This window comes from Triturus cristatus, chromosome 7, assembly GCF_964204655.1.
Source record: "Triturus cristatus chromosome 7, aTriCri1.1, whole genome shotgun sequence".
NCBI lineage: Eukaryota > Metazoa > Chordata > Amphibia > Caudata > Salamandridae > Triturus > Triturus cristatus.
The window spans coordinates 999,867,821-999,889,743 of record NC_140590.1 but is presented as its reverse complement, the minus strand read 5'-3'; the positions used below and the strand labels follow the sequence as shown (position 1 = coordinate 999,889,743).

The window sequence follows — 21,923 nt, the reverse complement described above, 5'->3', positions numbered from 1 at the left end:
TATGAAGTTAAGGGAAGGTTTAGGGACTGGCAAGTGTGTGCACTTACCCAGTCAGCATGACAGTACCAGACTGCACACAGGTTCTGCAATGGCAGACCTTAGATACATTTTACCAGGCCGTTTCTGTGGGTGGCACAACCAGTGCTGCAAGCCCACCAGCAGCATTTGTATTTACAAGCCCTGGGCACTCCTGGTGCACTTTACTGGGGTCTGACAGTAAACCAAATAAGCCAATCATGGAATCCAACCAACATATACATTTTAAGTAGGGAGAGCATATGCACTTTAGCACTGAACAGCAGTGGTAAAGTGCCCAGAGTCATAGAATAGCCAACAACAGGTCAGAAAAAGTACAGGTGGAAGGCGAAAAGTCTAGGGACCATCCGGCCAAAAGGGCCAGGTCCAACACCTGAGTTAAGAGTTAAAGATTTGTATTGGTCTAACAGCTGAAGGCGTGTGAGAATGGTCTAAAAGTTAGAACCCATCACACACCAGGAGACCTGGACTCGATAAAGTCGTAAAAGGCTGACATTGTGTTGGCTGGGACCGGTTAATAAATGTTCTGATGATGAAAATGCGCAGTCGATTTTCAGCTCCTTTTTGAAGAAGTTAATAAAAATAATACTGTCATGAGATCCATGCCCAGTTTCTGTGATGCATTTTGCAGTTGCACCATTCATTCAATCAAAGCACTGTAATTCTTTCACTGACTAGGAAATGTGATATTAGTGGCACAGGGAAAAGGGGTGGAGGGTTATTAGGTTAAAGAATCAATAGGGGGAACTCTAGTTGAGAAATATGTTCCAGTTATTTAAATGCACTTAGACGAAGAGATGGCATAAAAGAAACGAGAGCCCAGATAACACCGAACAGTTTTAGTATGGTTAACTCGAGCATCTGCTTTCTTAGTACAACAGCTGATTTTTTCAGCTTAGATCTTCCTCTGCTCTCAAGAGCATTTTGGCAGCTGGAAGTCTTTTTAAAGGGTGACAGTTTATCTCAATTATTGTTTTCTCCATCCATCTTCAAGCATAATTTAATTTGCTTTCATAGGCACTGTAACCTCCTTGGACAGCTTTTAACCTTTTAAATGTTGCCTTGACCCCAAGCGGCTCAAACTCCTTTCTCCCTTTTAAAACACAGTGTTGAATAAAATGCATTAGCCAATGAAGTGCTTTCCCTCTGAAGGTCTACATGTTCTGCTCCAGATGCTACAACAGAATTTCTATTTGGATTTAAAATAAAATGTAAATGCCTCTGTGTAGCAGTCTGCTAGGAAAGAACCTACTGAAGTGACCTTTTCTGCGGTGTTCTTTTGAACTGTGATAAGCCATACTCACCAGCTTCTGCCTTTGAAAAACATGCGCGTGTGGCCACGCTAATTGAAAACAGATGGCCCCTGCGCGCCGCTGCTCGTTCCCGCAAGGTGGATGCCAGCACAAGTGTAACAAAAGAGCAGACCGTTTACTAAAGGTGAATCCTAGGGCAGCGCTGTGCGCTTCCTAGGCTCGACCTAAAAAAGGGCAAACAGTCAAATCCTGAGAAATACAGACTGATTGCCCTTTGGATGAAGCTAAATATTTTGCAGGCTTACTGTTTCAAAATCTAGAAGCCTGGGAAACTGATCTTACCTGAGTTCCAATTAACCAAATAGGTTTCCGCCCAGGCAAGGACAAGGTATCAAATATTATGCTCCTGTCTTTCATTCCTGGTAAAGTCTTTGGAGGTCACTACTTGGTAAATGCCTGCTGTGTGGAGTTTTAATCCACATTTAATATTCTTAAAAGCAACCTTATGTACAGAGTTGATCCATTGGGGAATTCCAACTGACCTATTAAGAGGCATTCAACTACTTTATACAGACACTTGGATAGGAGTGGAAATTTGAGATGGCTGGACAGTTTCTGCAAAGAAACATACTACGAACGGCCTTTAGCAGAGTTGAGTCCTGGGACCAATCTTATTTAACTTCTACATTACAGATCTACCTTTAGTTTTCACCAATATAAATTTCCATTTTCCAAAGCTAGGTGGGAAGCAACTATTCAGTCTAATATGTGCTGATGATGTAGTATTGTCCGTGAAATACCAATTGGGTAATAGAGATTACTGACCACCCTATTATATTACACCCAAATAAATTAGATGGAAACCAATGTGAACAATACAAAGGTAATTATTTTTGGCCAAAGAGTAAAAGAACTCCGCATTTAGCACTTGAATAAAGTTTTGTTTGCCAAAGAACCAGAATATAAATATGCCGGTATTCTTTTTGACAATCTCAGCAGCTTCTCGGCACGCCCCATACTTAAAATATAAAGCTTGCACTTTAGGGATGGCACATTTTAACCCTCTTGAAGAACCTGTGGAGCCCATCATTACAACTTATTTTAAGAATTAAGAAAACTCCTCCTAACCATCACATATGGGTGCATGGCATTATTGGAATGGAAGTAAATTTACTGGATACAGTTATAAGCAACATGTATAGGCAATGCTTTTGCCTCCAGAAGAAGGTTTCTTAATCTCAAGTCCGGTTAACATTTGGGGTAATGAAACAAAGTATTGTCAAGCAGCCTACCTAAGAATGTGTTAAAAATTTGGAGAGTCTCAAGATCATACACCTGACCATTTGATGTGAGCAAAAGTAATGACCTCAAGAGGGGAAAACAAATTAGCTAGGGTACGCTATCTTAGAACAGTTTTACAGAATGTGGAAATTAAGGCTCTTTAGTCATTGACAGTAAGCTTCAGTGAATTTAAAAAAGATAAACCAAAAGCTCAAAATTGATGTCTCGCCTTCACCATAAGCTTTCACGCTCCGTGGTGACGCTTAATGTCTGAGTCTACCAACTGGCAGGAGTAGCTTTGCAAGAGATTCTCAAAACAAATGAAATACGCATTAATGTCCTTTAGGTTTGGAAGATTTCTTATAGCCAACTTCAATCGCCCGTGGATTAAACCATTGGTTTACAATATCTGCTGGGTCGGTAAACAAAAAAAGATGAAAAGAATGATATATATCTTAAGTGCATGTCATGCCATAGCAAATAAATAGCAAATAAATGAAGAAGTTTTCTACGAGTGACATTCAACCAAATGGGAATCCACATTTGCCAACATGTACTAATCCAAAACTTAAATGGAGAAAGTTTGCAATTAAATATCAACTTTGACACAAGCAGAACAGAAGCTTGGATGCTTAATGACTCACTGATTTGCGATAGTAATGCACTTGTAACACCTACTGTACCAATCCTTTGACCGATAGTGGCCACCTATTAAAAAAAAAAAAAAATTCTATTAAGTTTTAGCTTTAAGTTAAAAGAATTATAAATAGTTATATGAATTCACGAGTGACAAATATGTATAACAAGTTTACATTTTTACTGTTCATAGATTTTAAGTCAGACAGCAGACTATAGTCAATATGATAAGTCTTTAAATAATTTTTACATTTTCCTTAAGATGAATTTGCGTAATTCTATTGTGAATCATTGTAATAATTGTTATTGGCCAAACAATCATTTCTCTCAAACTTATTTTATAGAAGAGGTTACTTTGTTTCCCGGATATAATTTTGGCTCCCTTTTTAAGTCACTATTACCCTCCTCACCGGCACTCAAGCCCAAATCTAGGTTCCACTCCTTACTTACCATCATTCCTTCCTCTTGATTCTTGTTGTAAAGAAACCAAAGAGTATGTATGGTTTTTATGTCTCTCAATCACTCTTCTCTGGCCTACTCAACACTTTTTACTTTTTTTTCATTATGGCATGAGATTTTATTAAATGTTTTAAGTCCGTCCATCTTCATTTCACCCACATTTAATTGTATGGTTTGGCAAAAGAGGAGACCTTTCTTAATTAGTGATTTCTGTGCTTGAGTGAACATTCTGTCTTAAAGGTTTAGATTACACATTGGCAATGTACACTCTGTAGTTATGTTTGAGTTCCATTTCTCAGTGAAAATGCATTTTTTGATTTGCTTTGGTCCCAGTGGATAAATCTGCATCAAATTTGTTATTTGCTTAGCATATGCCGCCAAGTCTTGTGAACTTCCATTAAGGTGAAAAAATATTAAGAGGTGGGGGGTGTCAAAATATTTTCCCATGTTTATCTTCCATAGAAAATGTTGGCAGCAGCAGCTACATCAAAAAAATACTAAACAGATTTACAGCAAACTTGGCCTGAAAGTACAATTTTACTCAGTTTGCTTTTCATAGTTTGGTTTAAATCTCTTCAGTAGTTTTTGTGCCCCTGGTAAAATACAAAAGCAGTGCCTAAGTAAATAATAGTAGTAGGCTAAAAGAAAGCCAGAGGCCTAAAACTTAGTAGCCTATCTACATCATTATACGAAAAGAACTAAAAAATAGTTCTAGCCAATCAGCTACTAGCACCCTCTAGAACCCTCACAGCAGAGGCAGTTCTCCTCAGATTTTCACCGCACGTGGTGTGGAAGGAAGTCTCCCTGAGTGCCTACTCGGTTTCTTCACCTTTTCTTCAGAATGTCTGATAAGAAAGCTCTTTTTAGACCCTGCAGGACCTGTGAAAAGAAAAGGGTCCATGTGGACGACCAACATGAGGATTGTATATACTGTCTACATCCTAAGCATGTTGCTAAGGATTGTAGAATTTGCCGGACCTTCCCTGCTAAGACTTTAAGGGACAGGGAGGCAAGGCTGCTTTTATCGTTAAAATCTTCCTCAGCTGAGGAGGATGACAGGGCCTCGACATCTAGCAAAAGGGCTAGATCGCTTGACAGCTTTTCCAGTGAAGGAAGAAAGCATCATGAAGTTTCTGACCATTCACAGAGGTCACAAAAATTATCCTCTGGGTCATCGCTGTCTTCGCCCTCTGAGGTATCCAAAAGACCTTCAGCCTCTAAAACTGTGAGTAAAACCCAGGTTAAGACTCTAACACTGGTTTCCTCTCATATGGTTTCTGTGACTTCTGCTGCCCCTCTGTCGACGGTTACAGTCTCCACTACGGCTATTTCTTCACCTATTGTGTCTTGTAAGATATCTACTATGTCTAAAAAGCCTGTTATGAAAGATTCGTCGACGAAAAGTTCATCTTCTAAGTCTCCGTCGACGAAGATTCCATAGATGACGAGCCCGTCGCCGACGAAGAGCCCGTCGACGACGAAGAACCCGTCGACGAGAAGTTTATTGAAGGCGATTCCACCAGTTTCTCAGACTACGCCTATTTATTATTCTCATTTTCAACTAAAGACTTTCCATAGGCAGGATTACAGCAGCATATCTCCTCTTCTGCCATCTCATATCCTAGAGACTTATGTAGAGGATGAGGACTTTGATGAGGAAGATGATGAGGGACCGTTCGGCATAGCTCGGCACCCCTCGGAACTTTATGTAAAATGCCAAGATGAGGAAGATTACCAGGAACATTTTTATCAGGAAGGCCTCTCTACACCACATTACAGACATCCCAGGAGGGGTTGGGATCATAGGGAAACGAGTCCTCTCCCTCCTACGCTCATACAGGATCTCCAGGCCAAGTTCGCCGCCTCATCCTTCTGGCTCGGGGCCACAATCACATCATGATACTACTTCCTCTGATGAGGAAGAGGGTGAAGTGCCTGATAAAGACACAAGTCTGGATCCTTGGGATGACTATATCATACCAATGCCTTCTCCCCCCATTCCTCAGCCTTCGGATTCTCCTCCTGAGGATATTGGCGGCTTTCACAACCTGATGCAACGTGCCGCAACCAGATTTCAATTGCCAGTCACAGTGGAACACACGGATTGCTTCTTACATGACTTTAAAGAAGAGCACAGAAACATCACAAGAGCGATTCCCATCATTGATTACATTTGGAATGAAGGAATAAAAATTATGAAAACACCTGCCTCCATTCCGGCTGTCCTCCCTCGCATTGACAAAAAATATCGTGCTCCTCCGGAATCTCCATCTTGTCTAATTGGTCATCCCCGACCAGATTCCGTTATATCACAAGCCGCCCAACAAAGATCTAAAAATCCAGCCACGCCAATATCAACGCCGCCGGATAAGGAAGGACGGAGATTGGACCTTATTGGTAAAAAGTTTTCCACTATGGCGGCAACCTCCATTAAAGCAGCAAATTATTTGGCCATACTCGGCCGTTATGACCGCCAGGTGTGGTCAGATTTGTCGGAATGTATAGACCTCATCCCTGAGGACCGTAAACGGGATGCAAGGAAGATACTTTTGGAGGGAGAACGAGCCACATCCGAGATCATAGACTGCGCTCTGGACATCGCTAACACCAACTTTAGGCAACTTGCTGGTGCTGCAGTACTTAGACGCCAAGGATGGCTTAAAGCAACATCTTTTAGGCCAGAGGTACAAGCAAAAATTATAGACATGGCCTATGATGGGGAGTCCTTATTCAGGAAACCTATAGATGAGGCCCTCCTCGCTTTTAAGACAGATACAGATACGGCTAAATCATTGGCGGCTCTCCAATGTAAGCGTTGATCTTTCCGTGGTGCAAGAGGTCGTGGCTTTGCATCAAGAGGAGGGTATCAAAATCAACAAAATAGACAGTATCAAACACAATATAGACAGCCTTACGGGTGATCATCTTACAGACAATCTTCCTCAAGTAGTTTCTCTCGCCAGTGCGGACGAAAGCGATCGAACAATCAGGGTCGCGATACCAACAGAAAACAATGAGTTACGCAGGACGCCAGTCATCCCTCCCTCCCTCCCTCCCTCCCTCCTCGTGGGCGCAAAAATTTCAGCTTTTGCACACGGATCGATGGGTTCTCGACCTAGTCAGCAACGGTTACACCCTGGAATTCATAAAACAACCACCTACTACCCCGCCCAGGGGTCCCCCTCCCCCTCGTCTTCACTTACTGTTCAAAGAAGCCTTAAAAATGCTTTACAAGAATGCAATAGAGAAGGTTCCATCATATCAAAAGGGAACCGGGTTCTATTCTCGCTTTTTCCTCATCAAGAAAAAGTCAGGAGAGTGGCGCCCGATTCTGGACCTCCGCAAACTCAACAAATTTCTGAAGAAACAAAGTTTCCGGATGGTTACGCTGGCCGAAGTTTTGAGCTACCTAAACAAAGGGGATTTTATGGCTTCTCTGGATCTGAAGGACTCGTACTTTCACATCCCAAACATCGCAAATACCTTTGATTCACAGTGGCTGGCGTCCACTATCAGTTCATGGTGCTTCCGTTCGGACTGAAATCGGCACCAAGGATCTTCATGAAATGTCTCGCACCAGTGGCAGCGACTCTTAAGATCTCAAGGAATACAAGTATTTCCTTATCTAGACGATTGGCTGCTCAAGGGTCCTTCGAAGCAGGCAGCCGAAGAGGCTATCTCAGCATGCCTATGTCTCTTTTCAACCCTAGGCCTCACTCTCAACCAAAACAAATCTCAACTACGTCCTCTTCAACTGATTCCTTTTCTGGGAGCAATGCTAGACACCATACAGTGCAAAGCATTCTTTTCAAAAGACCGTCCACTCCGTCTGCAAAAATTGGCAATATCAATCACAAAAAAAAAGTCAGTTTCTGTCCGGATATTCGCTTCTCTTCTGGGGATGTGCTCATCTGCAATAAACCTTGTACCGTTGGCACGACTCAGAATGAGACCTCTGCAAGAGGAATTACATCTGCAATGGCAGCAAGCCGTAGGGTCGTTCAACAACTCCATCATGGTAACGCCGCGCATGATAGACTCTCTGCATTGGTGGTCTCAGACGGCAAACTTGGCTCCGGGTCTTTCTTTTCTACCAACTCCTCCAGAATTCGTTCTAACAGACGCTTCCATGGAGGGATGGGAAGGCCATCTCCAAGACTTGCAGATTCAAGGAAGATGGTCCCAAGAATACCGTCAACGGCATATCAACAGATTGGAGCTTCGCGCCATCTTTCTCTCTCTGCAAACATTTCTCCCGAGGATTGCGGGCTCTTCAGTGCTGGTCCGGACCGACAATACGACCAGCATGTATTACATCAACAAACAGGGGGGGAACGAGGTCGCTGTCTCTTTCGCAGGAAGCTCAGGAGCTGTGGGAGTGGGTTACTACACTCAAGATAACCCTAAGAGCTGGCCTTCACAACACTTTGGCCGACAACCTGAGCAGGTCTCTCTCGGGCTGTCATGAATGGGAATTAGAGCAGAAGCAGGTGAACAGGATCTTCCAAGTTTGGGGCAAACCAGCACTGGATTTGTTTGCGACAAGAGAGAACAGGAAATGCCAATATATTACGCCAGCAGGTTCCCTCAACAGGGATCAAGAGGGAATGCCCTATCCATGAGATGGTCAGGGCTTTGTGCATACGCTTTCCCCCCCCCGATACCTTTTGATTCCGAAAGTGCTCCACAAAATGAAGATGAAGGGTTGCCGTCTTATCCTGATTTTACCCTGTTGGCCAAGACAATATTGGTTCCAGGAGCTGCTTCTTCTATCTCAGGACAATCCTATTCGTCTAGTACCAACACTCACGATGTTGACAAGGGAGAGGGGTCAAATACTTCATCCAGATCCTCAGTCGCTGTGCTTGCACGCATGGCTCCTGATTTCTTAGAATTCAAAGATCTAAGCATTTCTCAGGACTGTCGTGAAATTCTAGCTAAATCACGCGCCCAGAGTACATTGAAAACTTACCGCTTAAAGTGGAAGCGATTTTGTCATTGGTGTGAGATGAATGATGTCCACCCTATACAAGCTCCTGTGGAACAAATTCTTCCTTATTTATTATCCTTGGTCAAAACTGGGCTTGTGTTTTCATCAATTAAAGTTCATCTTGCTGCTCTTTCAAGATTCAGGAAGAGTTCTAATAAACCTTCGCTTTGTTCCTCTTCGCTAGTCAAACAATTTATGAAAGGACTCTTTTGAGTTTTTCCTCCAATACATGCACCTCCTCCAGAGTGGGTGTTAAACACAGTGTTAGCTCAATTAATGAGAAGACCATTTGAACCTATCCACAAAGCTGATCTTAAATTTCTCACATGGAAGGTTGCTATTTTACTAGCTCTTACATCGGCTCGAAGGGTTAGCGAAATCCAAGCTTTCACTATCTCAGATCCCTTTTTGCATTTCTCTAAAGATTATGTAACTCTCCGGACGAATCCCAAATTCATCCCTAAAGTACCGTCTCAATTTCACTTAAATGAGCCAGTAAAGCTTCAAGTTTTCTTTCCAGATCTAGCCTCTGCAGTGGAGCGAGCATTACACTCACTCGATGTTAAACGGTGTTTAAAGTTCTATTTGCAAAAGACTAAGGACATCAGGCGATCCAATCAATTATTCGTAGCCTATGGTCAAGCTACGCTTGGGACTGCTGTAACTAAGGCAACAATAGCCAGATGGCTGGCTTCTACAATTCATTTCTGTCATGACAAAGCCAACAAACCTTTACAAAGAAAGGTCAAGGCGCATTCTACCAGAACTATGGCAGCTTCTACTGCGCTATTCACCGGAGTAACTTTGGAAAACATCTGTCGTGCTGCGACATGGAAGAATGTCCACACGTTCACAAAACACTACGGTCTGCAATCTGCTCTTCAGGAGGATGCAGCTGTAGGACAAGCCGTAATTCAACATCTTTTAAACTAAGGTTAGATTTACATTTTTACTTGTACTGCACTGTTTCATGTGTTTTTTTTAATATACGTATATGTGTGTATATATATATATATATATATATAACTTTATGCTTTTCTTTATATATATTTTAAATTTGCTTTTCATAGATACTGTTTCTTAAACTGCATTCTGTTTGTTTGACAGCATTATTAGCTTGTTAATATTCTAACCTTTCTGGATGTGTTTTGGGAATTTATGAATCCTGTCTCCCGCAAACAACACTGTTTTGGCTTACTGCTTGCTATTCTGATTCAGGCATGTGAATCTATGAAAGATACCCCAATACTGGATAAGAAAACAAGTTACTTACCTGTAACTACAGTTATCCAGTAGTGGTATCTTTCATCGATTCACATGCACCCACCCTCCTCCCCGGCGAGATAGTTGTTTTATTGGGATCCCTATTTCCCACTTGTGCTAAGAAAATCTGAGGAGAACTGCCTCTGCTGTGAGGGTTCTAGAGGGTGCTAGTAGCTGATTGGCTAGAACTATTTTTTAGTTCTTTTCGTATAATGATGTAGATAGGCTACTAAGTTTTAGGCCTCTGGCTTTCTTTTAGCCTACTACTATTATTTACTTAGGCACTGCTTTTGTATTTTACCGTGGGACTCCCGCCTCGGAGACGGGGAATGATTCAGGCATGTGAATCTATGAAAGATACCAATACTGGATAACTGTAGTTACAGGTAAGTAACTCGTTTTCTTCCTTGGTCATACTTGAAGTGGGATTTCTAAACAAGTTTAAGAGAAAGGGCAAGGACTGTATCACAAAAAAATAACTGTTTCATAATTAACCTACAACAAATTAAAGCAATTAAAAATGCACCCTGGCAGGTAACAGTTACCTTTTTAGTTTTGGCTTTTATTTTTAGTTGTTCATTCTCATATTGATTATTTCTTTTTTAATCATGTCTATTAAGTATTCTGATTTCTAAAACTGAAAACAGATAGTTTTCAGCCTCCTCATTACCTCCGACGTTGCAATTCAGTTGTCTTTCGAAGTATGTTGCAATGTCCCCAGCTGCCGAGAAGAAAATGTTTAATACAGCTTATTTTTCTTTTATTGTTTTAAATTGACTAATATGTTGGAGGGAGTTAGTGGTGCTGTTTTTCACATTCATAATGATTAGTATTCTCAGTCTTATTAGCCAAGAGTAATTTAATCTGTCATACTTCTTTATTCATGACTTGATGTTTTTGTTGAGAATTGTCAGCCGGGTGATGAGTACCTTTAATAAAATAATTCTGCTTTTAAAACAAAGTGCTATGTGCTAGATAGAAGATATGAATTTAAAAATATCAAGACATTTGTCCCTTTTCATATAAAAATAATGGCTCAATTACCTATGTTATTTTATTTCATAGCAGTGAAAATCTTGGTGTGGCCGAAAAGTCTGATACAAATGAAGCAACCAGCCCTGTTAGTCAAATGAATCTCCTACATGAGACAGTGAGTACATCTGTGTGCTCTGCTTGTATTTGCTGTTGTGTGTGGACCATGCAGTTCGCAATTTTAATGCTTTGCTTTGTCAATGAGAATGACCAGAGCTGCTAATTGCAAGGTTAAACTCTCAAAACAATGTTGATAGTGGCATTGCAGGCTTAGATTGATGCAGGCCACCTTGAACTTCTATTGGAAAGGTGTGTTCAAATGAGTGCATGTGTACAATAGATGGTTGTGACTACTGATTTATTTTTAGTGCATGGAAACATAAACCGAAAATTCTTAAGTGAGCAATCATTCTTCTGTGACTGACTTCGTGAATATTAATTGGGGTCTTGTCTCAAGTACACTTGATTTTTTTTTTTTTTGGATAGATTGGACAGATATGGTTTTGTTTGTTGGAGGAGGAGTGACATGACATCAATGTTAGATTCCTGACTAATTTTATACCCTATATTGTCTTAAATGCTTTAAATTTGTTTTACGAAAATTTTCTATAAAAAGATTTAAACGGAAAAAGCAAAGTTTAAGGTTTCTACTGGGCAATATTGGGGGGGGGAGGGTCAAAAGGATTCAGCAACACAAACAATAAAAAAACAGTTAAAGATAATTAAAAATGTTCTAGCTATCGTAACGGAAAGTTTCATTTCTATTAAGGACATGGAGGTGAGGGTTAGGCTTTTCTTTCGTCACTTTAATCAACCAACAGCCTTTCACATTTTTAGATTTTTAAACATAAACTAAATTTCCCAGAAGTCCTTGGAGAAAAAAACAAAACAGTTAATCTAATCAGAGGGCTGCACCTCCATATAATGATTCCTAATGTAGGGATGATGAGTGGATTGGGTAGGAACTTGGGAAGGATACCCCTGCTGGAGAACTATTGTTAAAACGAAGTACCTTTTCCTTCCTGCAAAGGATCTTTGCAAGATAAATTATCTTCTAGATAAAGCAGGGAGGTTTTTTTTGTGTTTCCACTTTCCTTGATTTATCTAACTTTGTTAACCATATTTAGCCTTCAGAAATAAGCTTCAGTAAACTCCGGCTCCTTTTATTGAAAGATGCTCAATGTAGCAGCATTGCAATAAATAATAATGCCACTTGGAAAGAATACATTCAAGTGCCCTCCTCTAACAGATAGATAATATAGGCTTACGAGTTGTAGAAAGCAGATATAGTAACAAAACAAATATGCATAGATAGACAAGCTTGCATAGACCACAAACTTGAGCCAAGCATTAGAGGAGATATGTACTAAGCCAAGATAAAATAGTGGACAAGAAAAAGGGGAGAGGAGAAGGGAAAGTGAAAAAGATCTTGTATACACAGGTGAAAGCTTACGTAGAATGGACATGGGGGTACAGGAGCTACGTAATTCCTCACTGGGCGTTGGGACATAGAGGGGGGGAAAGGATATACAGGTGGGGGGGTAGGAGGAGCAGGCATAAGGGAAGTATGGTGAAGGAGAGCAAGGGATGTATGCATATTGCTTGGGATGAATCACATAAGCAACCTTAAACGTTGCTGAATCTTACCTCCTCCCTATCATTGCTAAAACTAGAGACCCTTGTTCCTGATAAACTAGCTTACCTAGTCATCAGATGTTGGGCTAGAAAGATTCTACTGGGAGGCAGTCAAAAAGAGATGCTGTATGGGCTACTCTAAGAAAGGACATCACTTTTGCTTTCATCTCCCACTTTTTCCTATCTGGTTTTACTGACTTTAGGACTCCTTGCACCATGGCACTACTATGCTGTGACACATTGTATGTACTTTTACCTTTAAACATGGGGTTTACCTAATTGGCTTAACTTTTCAATACACCCATGCTAGATGGCTCAGAAAATGTGATTATTAGAAGTTATTTTCTACTGAATATTAAACATTTAAATCGGTGATGAAAGTAGAATTATTATAACTGTAGTGGAAAAGCAATGTTTGAAAAGTTTACTTCTGCCTGGAAATACACTCGTTTGGAACTCGTTTGCCTCGCAGTTCTACTCCAGGGATTGACTGCATATCCCTGAATTACTAACAACACTCCTCCTGGAAGGCATTGGCTTGGTCTTTAGAAGCAGGAAAGCAAGAGTGAAGTTAACAGTGGCGGCTTTGCAGCATTCAACCATGTATGAAGCTAAGGGGGCAACACCAACCTGTAACACAAAAGTCATTGTTCACCGCTGTTCCTTTAAAGTGGAAATGCCAATGGGTTGTAAGGAACTGCAACTTTTTATTCCCAGAGCCAACACACAATTGCAGTCTGAGAGAGGGAGAGAAAACAAGTTTCAAGTTTCTTTATTTTTGCATAGTTAACTAAAACCATTGCAATATTAACACTTAAAAGAATACAAATTTAGCCAAACATTCCATATAATTTCATCTACCTTTGCTACCTTTTTGAGCGCTGTAATTATAAAAGAGAAATCAAGTAAAACCAGTTAAATCCCAGAGGTAGGGAAGATTCCTTACAATTTAAAATCAGAATTAATAATAGTGGCATTAATGAATGTCCTTAGTTCGCTGGGTATTATACGATACAGTCACAGATTTTTTGCTCCAGCCGTCCTTGCCTATTGACCAAAATCGTGTTATATATGTTGTTCAGATTATCTGGACTTTGTGAGGTTTCCACTATAGTGCAGGTGGTCTGTCCTTAGTGTGGTCAAGGCCTCTTCCCGTCCTGGCGACGGCTCAGGAAGGGACACCGCTCTCTCCGTCGGTACTCCGCACTGGAATGAGTGCGGAGCACCGACGGAGAGAGCGGTGCCCCCTTCCTGAGCCGTCGCCAGGTTGAGGTGGAGCTTCTTACCCAGCAGTTGCGGGTACAGTCACCTTCTGAAGAAGACGAACCAGGAGTATTATTGGTTTCGTATTGTTGGTTTTTTTTCCACTAAAACACTTTAGCAGCAGCATCTAAATGGGTCCTGACGAAATCCTTGCCCGACCCTGGGGCATCATGGCTGAAACATGTTGACCTCGACATTCCATCACACGCATGCGGTTCAAATCCATACCGCAGGTGCACTGTTTTTAATCCTGGTAGGGAGCATCTCTGAATAAAGCTCGCTTTTTGTCCTCTCTAGCTAGTTTTATTGTCCCATCCCTCACGTTTATTTTTCTTTGCGCTGCACCCTCACTCACACTTTAGTTCTCATTGCTTGTGGATTTAGAATATCCTGGTCGAGTAGACACCAAAACATCCCTGAGCTCCTCCCGCTCAGAGAGGGGGTTGTAGCACTCAAAGGAACTAGGTTTTTCCTTTGAGAGGAGAATCCGAAATGATGGAGCATGTCACCTCTGGTGAGTGAGGGATTTCGTCCTGAAATGGGAATTTCCCACAGCTAGGTCTGTGTGATATACTATGTGGCTTTGTGCTTTCCCCCTCCCTATACCACCCCCCCCTTTTTCTGATTAGACCCAAGGATTTCGCCTTTCTTTGACGTATAATATTGGGGATACAATCCTATGCAGTTCTCTAAAATTTCCTTAGGACCCTCCTGCTTAAATCTTTCTTGTGTTAGTATATCTCTTAATGGCCTACCAAGAATTACTACCTGTAAGAAATTGTATTCTTTTTTTGGGAAGGGGTTGATGACTAGCCTCCTCGAGGAATAATCACAACCCTTGGCAGGTGAATTCCCAAAGTTACTAAATTTGCCTGAGCTTAAAACCCCTGGTACCTGTGGCACAGAGCAGACCGGCTTAACCGACAGCAGTTGGTAAAGTAATACAAATCTCCAACCAAATTTGAGTAAAATTTAAAAAACAAAATGTCACCAAAATGACAAAAACCATATAAGGGGAACTAGAGATGTGAATTTGTGAAAGTTGTAAGCTGGACTAACGCCAAGAAGCATAGCTGTCCAGTGATAGTCTATGGTCACGGTAGGCCAGAATCTAGGCACAATTTGACACTGACTGCGATGGAGCATGGTTCGGATACACCAGTAGTTTGTCCTAGTCAAAGAGTTAACCTTATGACTTTAATCCCATTCCATCACAGGAGTACGCTTCTAAAGCCCCAGGATCACATGGGAGACGCCTAGAGACTCCCAGGTTGTCCGGCTGAGGCCAAACAGCAGTGCCCACTTCAGAGCAAGCTGCACAGCCTCTTGCAGATTGTTGTGTCCCATTAGCTTTAACAGGAGGTCGATCTTATGACCCTTGGAGTTCACTTCTCTTTCTTTGATATAAGAGGGAAAGCAGGTACCGTTGTTTTAGGGCTCTTCTCCGGTTGCAGACATCAGGTTCAGTCCACTTCTGATCTTCTTCAGGTGCAAGATAGTTCTAAAGTGGGTAGCTGAAGATGTCCGAATTATGCCTGTCATGAGCTAGTGGGTGGGAATGACTCCTGGGCATGCCCTTACCAAGGGGGAAAAGTCCTCAGGGCCTACCCTAGCCACTTTGGGCATTTTGAAGATGGCAAAAGTCTTAAGCCACACAAAACTGGGGCTCTGAGGGCTGTGTGTGTATGATAAACCTAGTGTCCTCCCACCTGTAATACTAAATTCCAATTTGTGGCAGCCACTGTACCTACAATAAACTTGGGAATACAAGTCTGGTAGAACAAAGCAGGGTTTTGCAGCAACCAGACAGTGGATGCACAAACATTGTTTTGCCATCCTATTTCCTCCCTTTTGAATTGCACCTCAATTGTTATATATAAAGGCCCAGCAGACATGTCAAGCATAATTTGACGCAGTTTTTCAAAAAGAATACTCACAGCCTCACCCTGCATAATCTGCCAGGTTCAGAGGGGTTATCTCTGCCCAGTCAGGTCATCCTATTGTTTGCTCGTGGGAGGCATTCCCCATCTATTCAAATGCTATTTACTGGCTGGTAGACGTGGGAGAACAACTGCGCCTCCAGACGCTTTCGTTACGGGGAAAAGGTCACTTTTTAAAAGTCCCTTTTCCTTAAGTATCAAAAATCTGATATTACAATTAAAGTGGATTCTTATGAACTATTAAACATTTAATGGTTTGTGTTACTGTTTCCTAACTGAAATTAGCCTTGTTAAATGTAATAAAATAAGTGTTTTTTGCCTTGCTATAGTAAAAATAGCTTTTGGGGCATTTTCATTGTAAGGATATGTCTTAACAGTAAATTCCTACAAGTCCTTCTTTAACATACCATGTACCCTGTATAGGGCCTATATAAGGGTGACTTATAGAAATTTCAAAGGAAGGTTGAGACCTGACAAAAGGTGTTATTTCGACAGGTAGAATTTGCGGTTTAAAACCGTAACAGCCAAGCTACAAATGGTTCATTCATGTTTCCACTGTCACTGTAGTGGGTGGCCTAGTGGATGCTGGAGTCCACTTCTGACATTTAACTAGCTAAGGACTTCTATGTAAGTTAAATATGGCAATTATAGGTATGCCAGTTTCACCACGTTGAAAGGGGGACCACAAGCACTTCATCACTGATTATCAGGGGTAAAGGGTTTAGAGTTCTACAGCCAGCAAAAATATAGGATCCAGCAAAAGGTGAAAAATCTCAAGTGACCCTGCAGAAAGAACATTTCCTTCACAATCTATGTGCATTCCGCTGTGCAACATCCTCTGACCTCAGTGGCCTAACTTATTTCTTGCCAAAAGGTTTTTATGCGCAGCAGGGGCAAAGGATTTGGGAAGGACACAAGGTTGCTACAACCTCTCCAACAGAACAGGATGCCCTATACCTCCCAGTCTTGCATGGATGTGTTGCCAGTGGTTTATATTGCCAGCATCTTTTATCAACCCCTGCAAAGCAAAATATATTTCTTGTGAGGTACCTTTTCACTGGTCCTCATTTAATTTTGTTCCAAAGACTTTGCGCACGATGTCTGGAATAAACATTTCTCTCCTTCCATTACATCATTTAGTAATCTATAAATCCTGGAAATTGTCTGTCACTGTCGCATTTAGGGAGGCATTTTCCGAAGGGCGTCAAATCCTTTATAGCTGCTTTTTAGGTCTCCCCTAGCGACGCAGCGCGAAGCGCTGTCGCAAGCGAGATCTATTGTTACTGACTTGCTTTGGAAGGGAGACAGGACATGTGCACGCGCAGGACGGACTGGAATTGTGAACGCACCCGTAAACACACACGTACAGACACGCGATGTTCACATCTCCTGTCCCCCTTCCGTCCTCAGCAGGCTCATGCAATTTCAATTTTTTTAATGCGCTCCAAGCGCGGCGTGCTTTACACATACAGCATGCCTCACTTACCGGCTCTTGTGGGGACTCTGTGCTGCTCCTCGGCAGGTCTCGCATCTTCAGCAACACGCAGGGCTCCGTCTTTCTCACAGGAGCCCCGCCTGAAATCCTGCTTTGGCCGCACCATGCAGCGTTCACGAAGGCGGGTTGGGCTCCTGCCAGACTTCCTGTACTGCTTTTTTTTTTTTTGCCTTGGGCGCTTTGGTGGCCCCCTCCCTGGGCCGCACGAGCCGCGCAGCACTCAAAGTCCGGCGGCTTTTGAAGTCCGCACGTGCCGCCACTCTGCACGAGCCGCAGAGCACGCGAAAGTTCCAGGTACCGCGCATGCGCGGGCAGCCCTTGCCCTCCCAGGTCTCCTCCCCGGCCCGGATGTGGAGCTGCTTTCTGTTTTGCTTGTTGCAAATTGTCTGTAAACACATTTTTCTTTCATTGACTGATTCCCTAAATATGCACCCACACTTGTTTGATCATCCATGTATCCACCAACAATGGTGAAACTTGTGATCAGTCTACCTATACCACCGTACATTTTGACAGCAGTGGTACACTCATTCATCCAGTTGTATCCACATGTGTCTATGTGTATATGTTGAGTGCCTACTACGTGTGTTGCTGTCTGTGCATGCATGTCTGGTGCTCTACAAGAATTTATGTCTGTGCTTTGCTGGGTCAGAACGTCTATCTTTGGTAATTCTTGTATGTGAAAGCACTTCACAAGAAGCATACCTATTGACCTTATCAACGCATGTTATGATAAGTCCATTATGTATAATACATGTATGCATCTTTTAAATTACACTCCGTGCATTGGCTGAAATGTGAGCCTGTGTTGTCCGTGCACACTGCACTAATAAAAGGCGAGTGCCTTTATGTAATGTTGCTTTTCGTGACTTTCAGTCTCTTTGCGGTGTGTCAAGGAAGAGCCCTTACCCACAACCTTTGCTTTGTCAGGGTAGAGCTGCAGTTTTACCAGCAGAAGACGCCCTGTTCTGTAGCGCTTGGGAACGTAGCCCTTAGTTACCAAACATCGTTGGGGCACTTTGTTATACACGGTGTTGCTTTAGTCGAAAGAGACAGGAGTTGTAATAACTGGGGTTTGTTTTTTGCATCTGTTGCCTTACTAGTAATAACAGAAATCTGGACAAAGCAGTCTCGGGCCATATTGTGTGTGAATGTCATCGAGATGGGTTCTGCAGCAGCATTTCTGTTTCTTTATCTGTGCATAATTTATATTTTAAGAATGGCACGGCAACTGAAATTCTTCATAGCGCTAAATGTAAAGTCACACATCTAAACATCCGAAGAAGAATAGGAATTAACAAAATAAGTGTTCGCTCTTGAACATATCTGTCATACTTTCTATGACATTACCACTCCAAGTGATAAGTAAAACATACAGACACAAAACACACAAGACTTTGACCTTTGACTGTCTCGATGCTGAGTCACCGAGTCTCGACTCCGAGAGCCCAGCTGAGCCTGTCTCGGAAATCATATCAAGACCAAAGTTGACATTAAAGACTGCCTCTAACTTGGCTCTTAGCGACCCACTCAGTGCTGAAGACAAAGAAGACCCGTCTAGTCGGTTTTCTATAATGAGTGCAGTGAATTGGCAATGTTGTATCAGGGCATCATGGACATCATGGTGGCTCTGATGCAAGAAGGGAAAATGTTGGCCATTTGAATGTGTTTTGGGCTGCCCGATGTGGCGCAGCAAGGGTGCCCTGGTCCCCAATAGAATCTGGGAAATGGCCATACTCCCCTGATTTGGTAGTAAAAAAGCAGTAGTGTTTGAGGTGCAGTAGGCGCTGCAGACCTCTGAGCCTCCATACCAGCACACCTGCTGTTCTATTGATGGCTGCGTCCCCGGCTGCCAGCGCCACGGTCCAGTAATGGAATTTTGCTCGTTAGGTGTATTCTTTCTAGAGCATTTACTGTTTTCATCTCTTTGCTGCTGTTAGAAAATAAATCCATTGAAGTGATTCGACTCAGACTGTGCATTGCCTGATAGCAACAAGGTTCAGTGAGCCGCTTTTCTTTTGGCTGTGCAATTGCAATAATGCACTGTGCAATTGCAATAATGCACTGGTACAATTGCAGTAATGCACTGCATTGAAAGAGTGAAATGTAAAGTGTATGAAATGAAAACTCAGGCTAGGAAATGTTTCTAACGAGTATAGTATATGGAAATACTTATGTGACTTAAAACACGATTTTTGGGGCTTTTTTGTTCAGAATGTTTGACACGAAAAAACAGTAGATAACCCCTTAAAGCAGCAAAGCATAAGTCAAAGGGCCAGACTGAGGAAATGTAATTTTCCATCTATCTGTGCAGTGCTTAATGAAAAAAAAAAAGTAAGTGCCAGGGTCCTCTTCAGGAGGCCACTGAAGTTTGCACTACCCATTGTTCCTGCCAGGGCTGCCAGTGGCAGCACCAACACACTACCATTCATCACATTCTTAAAAGTGTGACAATTTCAGGCCCCCAAATATATAACAAGCATTTGCAATGCAATAGGTCTCGCAATTACGCAACTTTAAGCTATTGGCATTGTAAATGAATATGCCTTTTATTTATGTTTTAAAAACGAAAATAAAAATAAAAGGCATTATCATTTACAGTGTTAATAGCTCAAACTCTTGTAAATGCGAGACCTATTGCATTGCAAATGCTTGTTAATTTGGGGTTGCTAGATCAAGTGCCAAACATGGAAGTATCAAAAATGCTCCATCTGGCAAAACTCTTCTTTAAGTTGCTTAAAGGGTTTTGCCTGCACCATCCACATCATGTTAAGCACAGTTTTGCAACCTCGCTCCCGCTGTTTCTAAAGGGCCTCTGTAATAATAATAACGTCTGGTGTAAAAATCATTGTTCCACCCTTAGAATTGTAAATGGGGTAGGTATGAAGCCAAGCCTTTTTGTGTGACCAAACTCTTAAAGTGGTTCCCAATAGAGATATATAGAATTTGGGGTCTCTTGAAACTTTTGTGTCCTCGGTGCCTTACTTAATGGTCCATCTCCTAAAATCTGCTCTTTCATACACGACCTTTTGTTGGTTTCTCTTCTAGTATAGCCGATGAGCAACAGAAAATGTGCTGCATATTAATAAAGTAGGTTGGGGACTCTCGTCACTCCCATGTCTTGACCCTCATTGTGCTTTGCTTCTTAATAATTCTCTTTCATCCTCTACCAAATGAAATTATGGTAGGTTTGTTTTTCTGCTGTTCAATCTTTGCATATATGTAGTGTCATTATTTGAAAATAACTTATGGCATTGATGCGCCGTGGCCTAATACGGTTTTGTATTTAAAACGTTTTAGACCTTTACTTGTCTCCCTCTTCAATTCAGTGAGGTTAATTTTCTTATGTTTTTTCTAGGCATCCTGATGAGTCAATACCCAGGTGTTTAGTTGAAGTTTTTGCTCACTGGAGATGAGTCCCGCACTTTAGTGTGTATATAACATATGGGGGTGTTGGGAGTCAAGGGCCTGGTCAGTAAAAAAAGTATGTCATCAGCAAACACGGTGAGCTTAATTTCTTGTGGCCCTGATTTTATTCCCTCTATCAATTTATTAGCTCGAATCCTTTAGGTAAGTTGCTCAAGGGTGAGTGCAAATAGGAAAGGTGAAAGAGGAGACCCATGCCTACTTCTTTGCTGGATATGTACACATTGGGAGAGCGTGCTAATAAGCCTAACCGTTGCCTTGTGAGTTTGGTATCCTGACGTGACCCAGTCATAAAGCCCTTACCAAAACCTATTGTTCACTGGGTGTCCTCCGTAAAGTCAGTCACCCCTTTCAAGGTCTCTTTCGGCATCCAAGATGAGTAGAACTGCTTTTTTGTTGCCTGTTAAATAGAGGGCTTTGTTTGTGTTATCACTAGCTGGCCTGCCTTGAATTAACATCGATTTATCAGGGTGGACAAGAACCTCTTTCACTGTTTGCAGCCAAAGCATTGATATTTTCTTGAGATTTTCTACATCCATAATCAGTAATGAAATTTGTCTGTATGAGGCACAATCATCAGTATGTTTATCAGGTTTGGGGATGAACGATATACAAGATTCTGACATAATTGGAGTCACTCTCCCCTCCAGAATTATTTTCTGTAGGCTTTGAGGAGTATTGGCAGCAGTGAAGTACTGAAGAGATTATAAAAAGCAGCTGTGATTTTATCCGGTCCGGGTGATTTGGAAAGGTCAAGGCCGAGATAGCTTTTAATTTTTTTTTTCTTTTTTGGTTACTTCTTATTTATTTGTATCTGTAATTGAGATGTTGGACAGATATGTTTCAGCCATGTAGGTTCTCAGGCATTGGTTTTGAGGTATCTCTGTCATATAGCCTTTCTTTACATTTTTCAAAGCACTATGCTTTTATTTCCTTCCCTCACACACAAATGGCCCTCCTCTTTCTTGACTTTCTCTATGTGACTTTTTGCCTGGTGTGCACTTAAGCTGGCTTGCCAACAAGTTATGAAGTTTGTTGCCCAGTCCATAAAATTCAGCTTATTTAATCCGGTTAATAGGTAATTTGCTCATTTTTCTAGGGCTCTAATCTCTCCCCATCCTGCTATGACATTTCTCTATATTTTCTGGAACTTTGTGTGGTTGTGTAGTTTCTCTAATTCTTTTAATTTGTCTTTCCTTTTCATAAGTGGTGCT

General features: G+C 41.8%; 1 protein-coding gene across 6 annotated transcripts in view; it reads left to right on the top strand.

Moving 5' to 3' along the window:
* MEIKIN (meiotic kinetochore factor) overlaps positions 1 to 21,923 on the top strand; it is a 446,824-nt gene that overhangs the window by 67,411 nt on the left and 357,490 nt on the right. For all 6 annotated transcript variants that reach the window (XM_085614472.1, XM_085614470.1, XM_085614469.1 and 3 more), the window contains exon 3: positions 10,984 to 11,068. In XM_085614472.1, the coding sequence (XP_085470598.1) occupies positions 10,984 to 11,068 (85 nt within the window). The remainder of the gene's footprint in view (positions 1 to 10,983; positions 11,069 to 21,923) is intronic.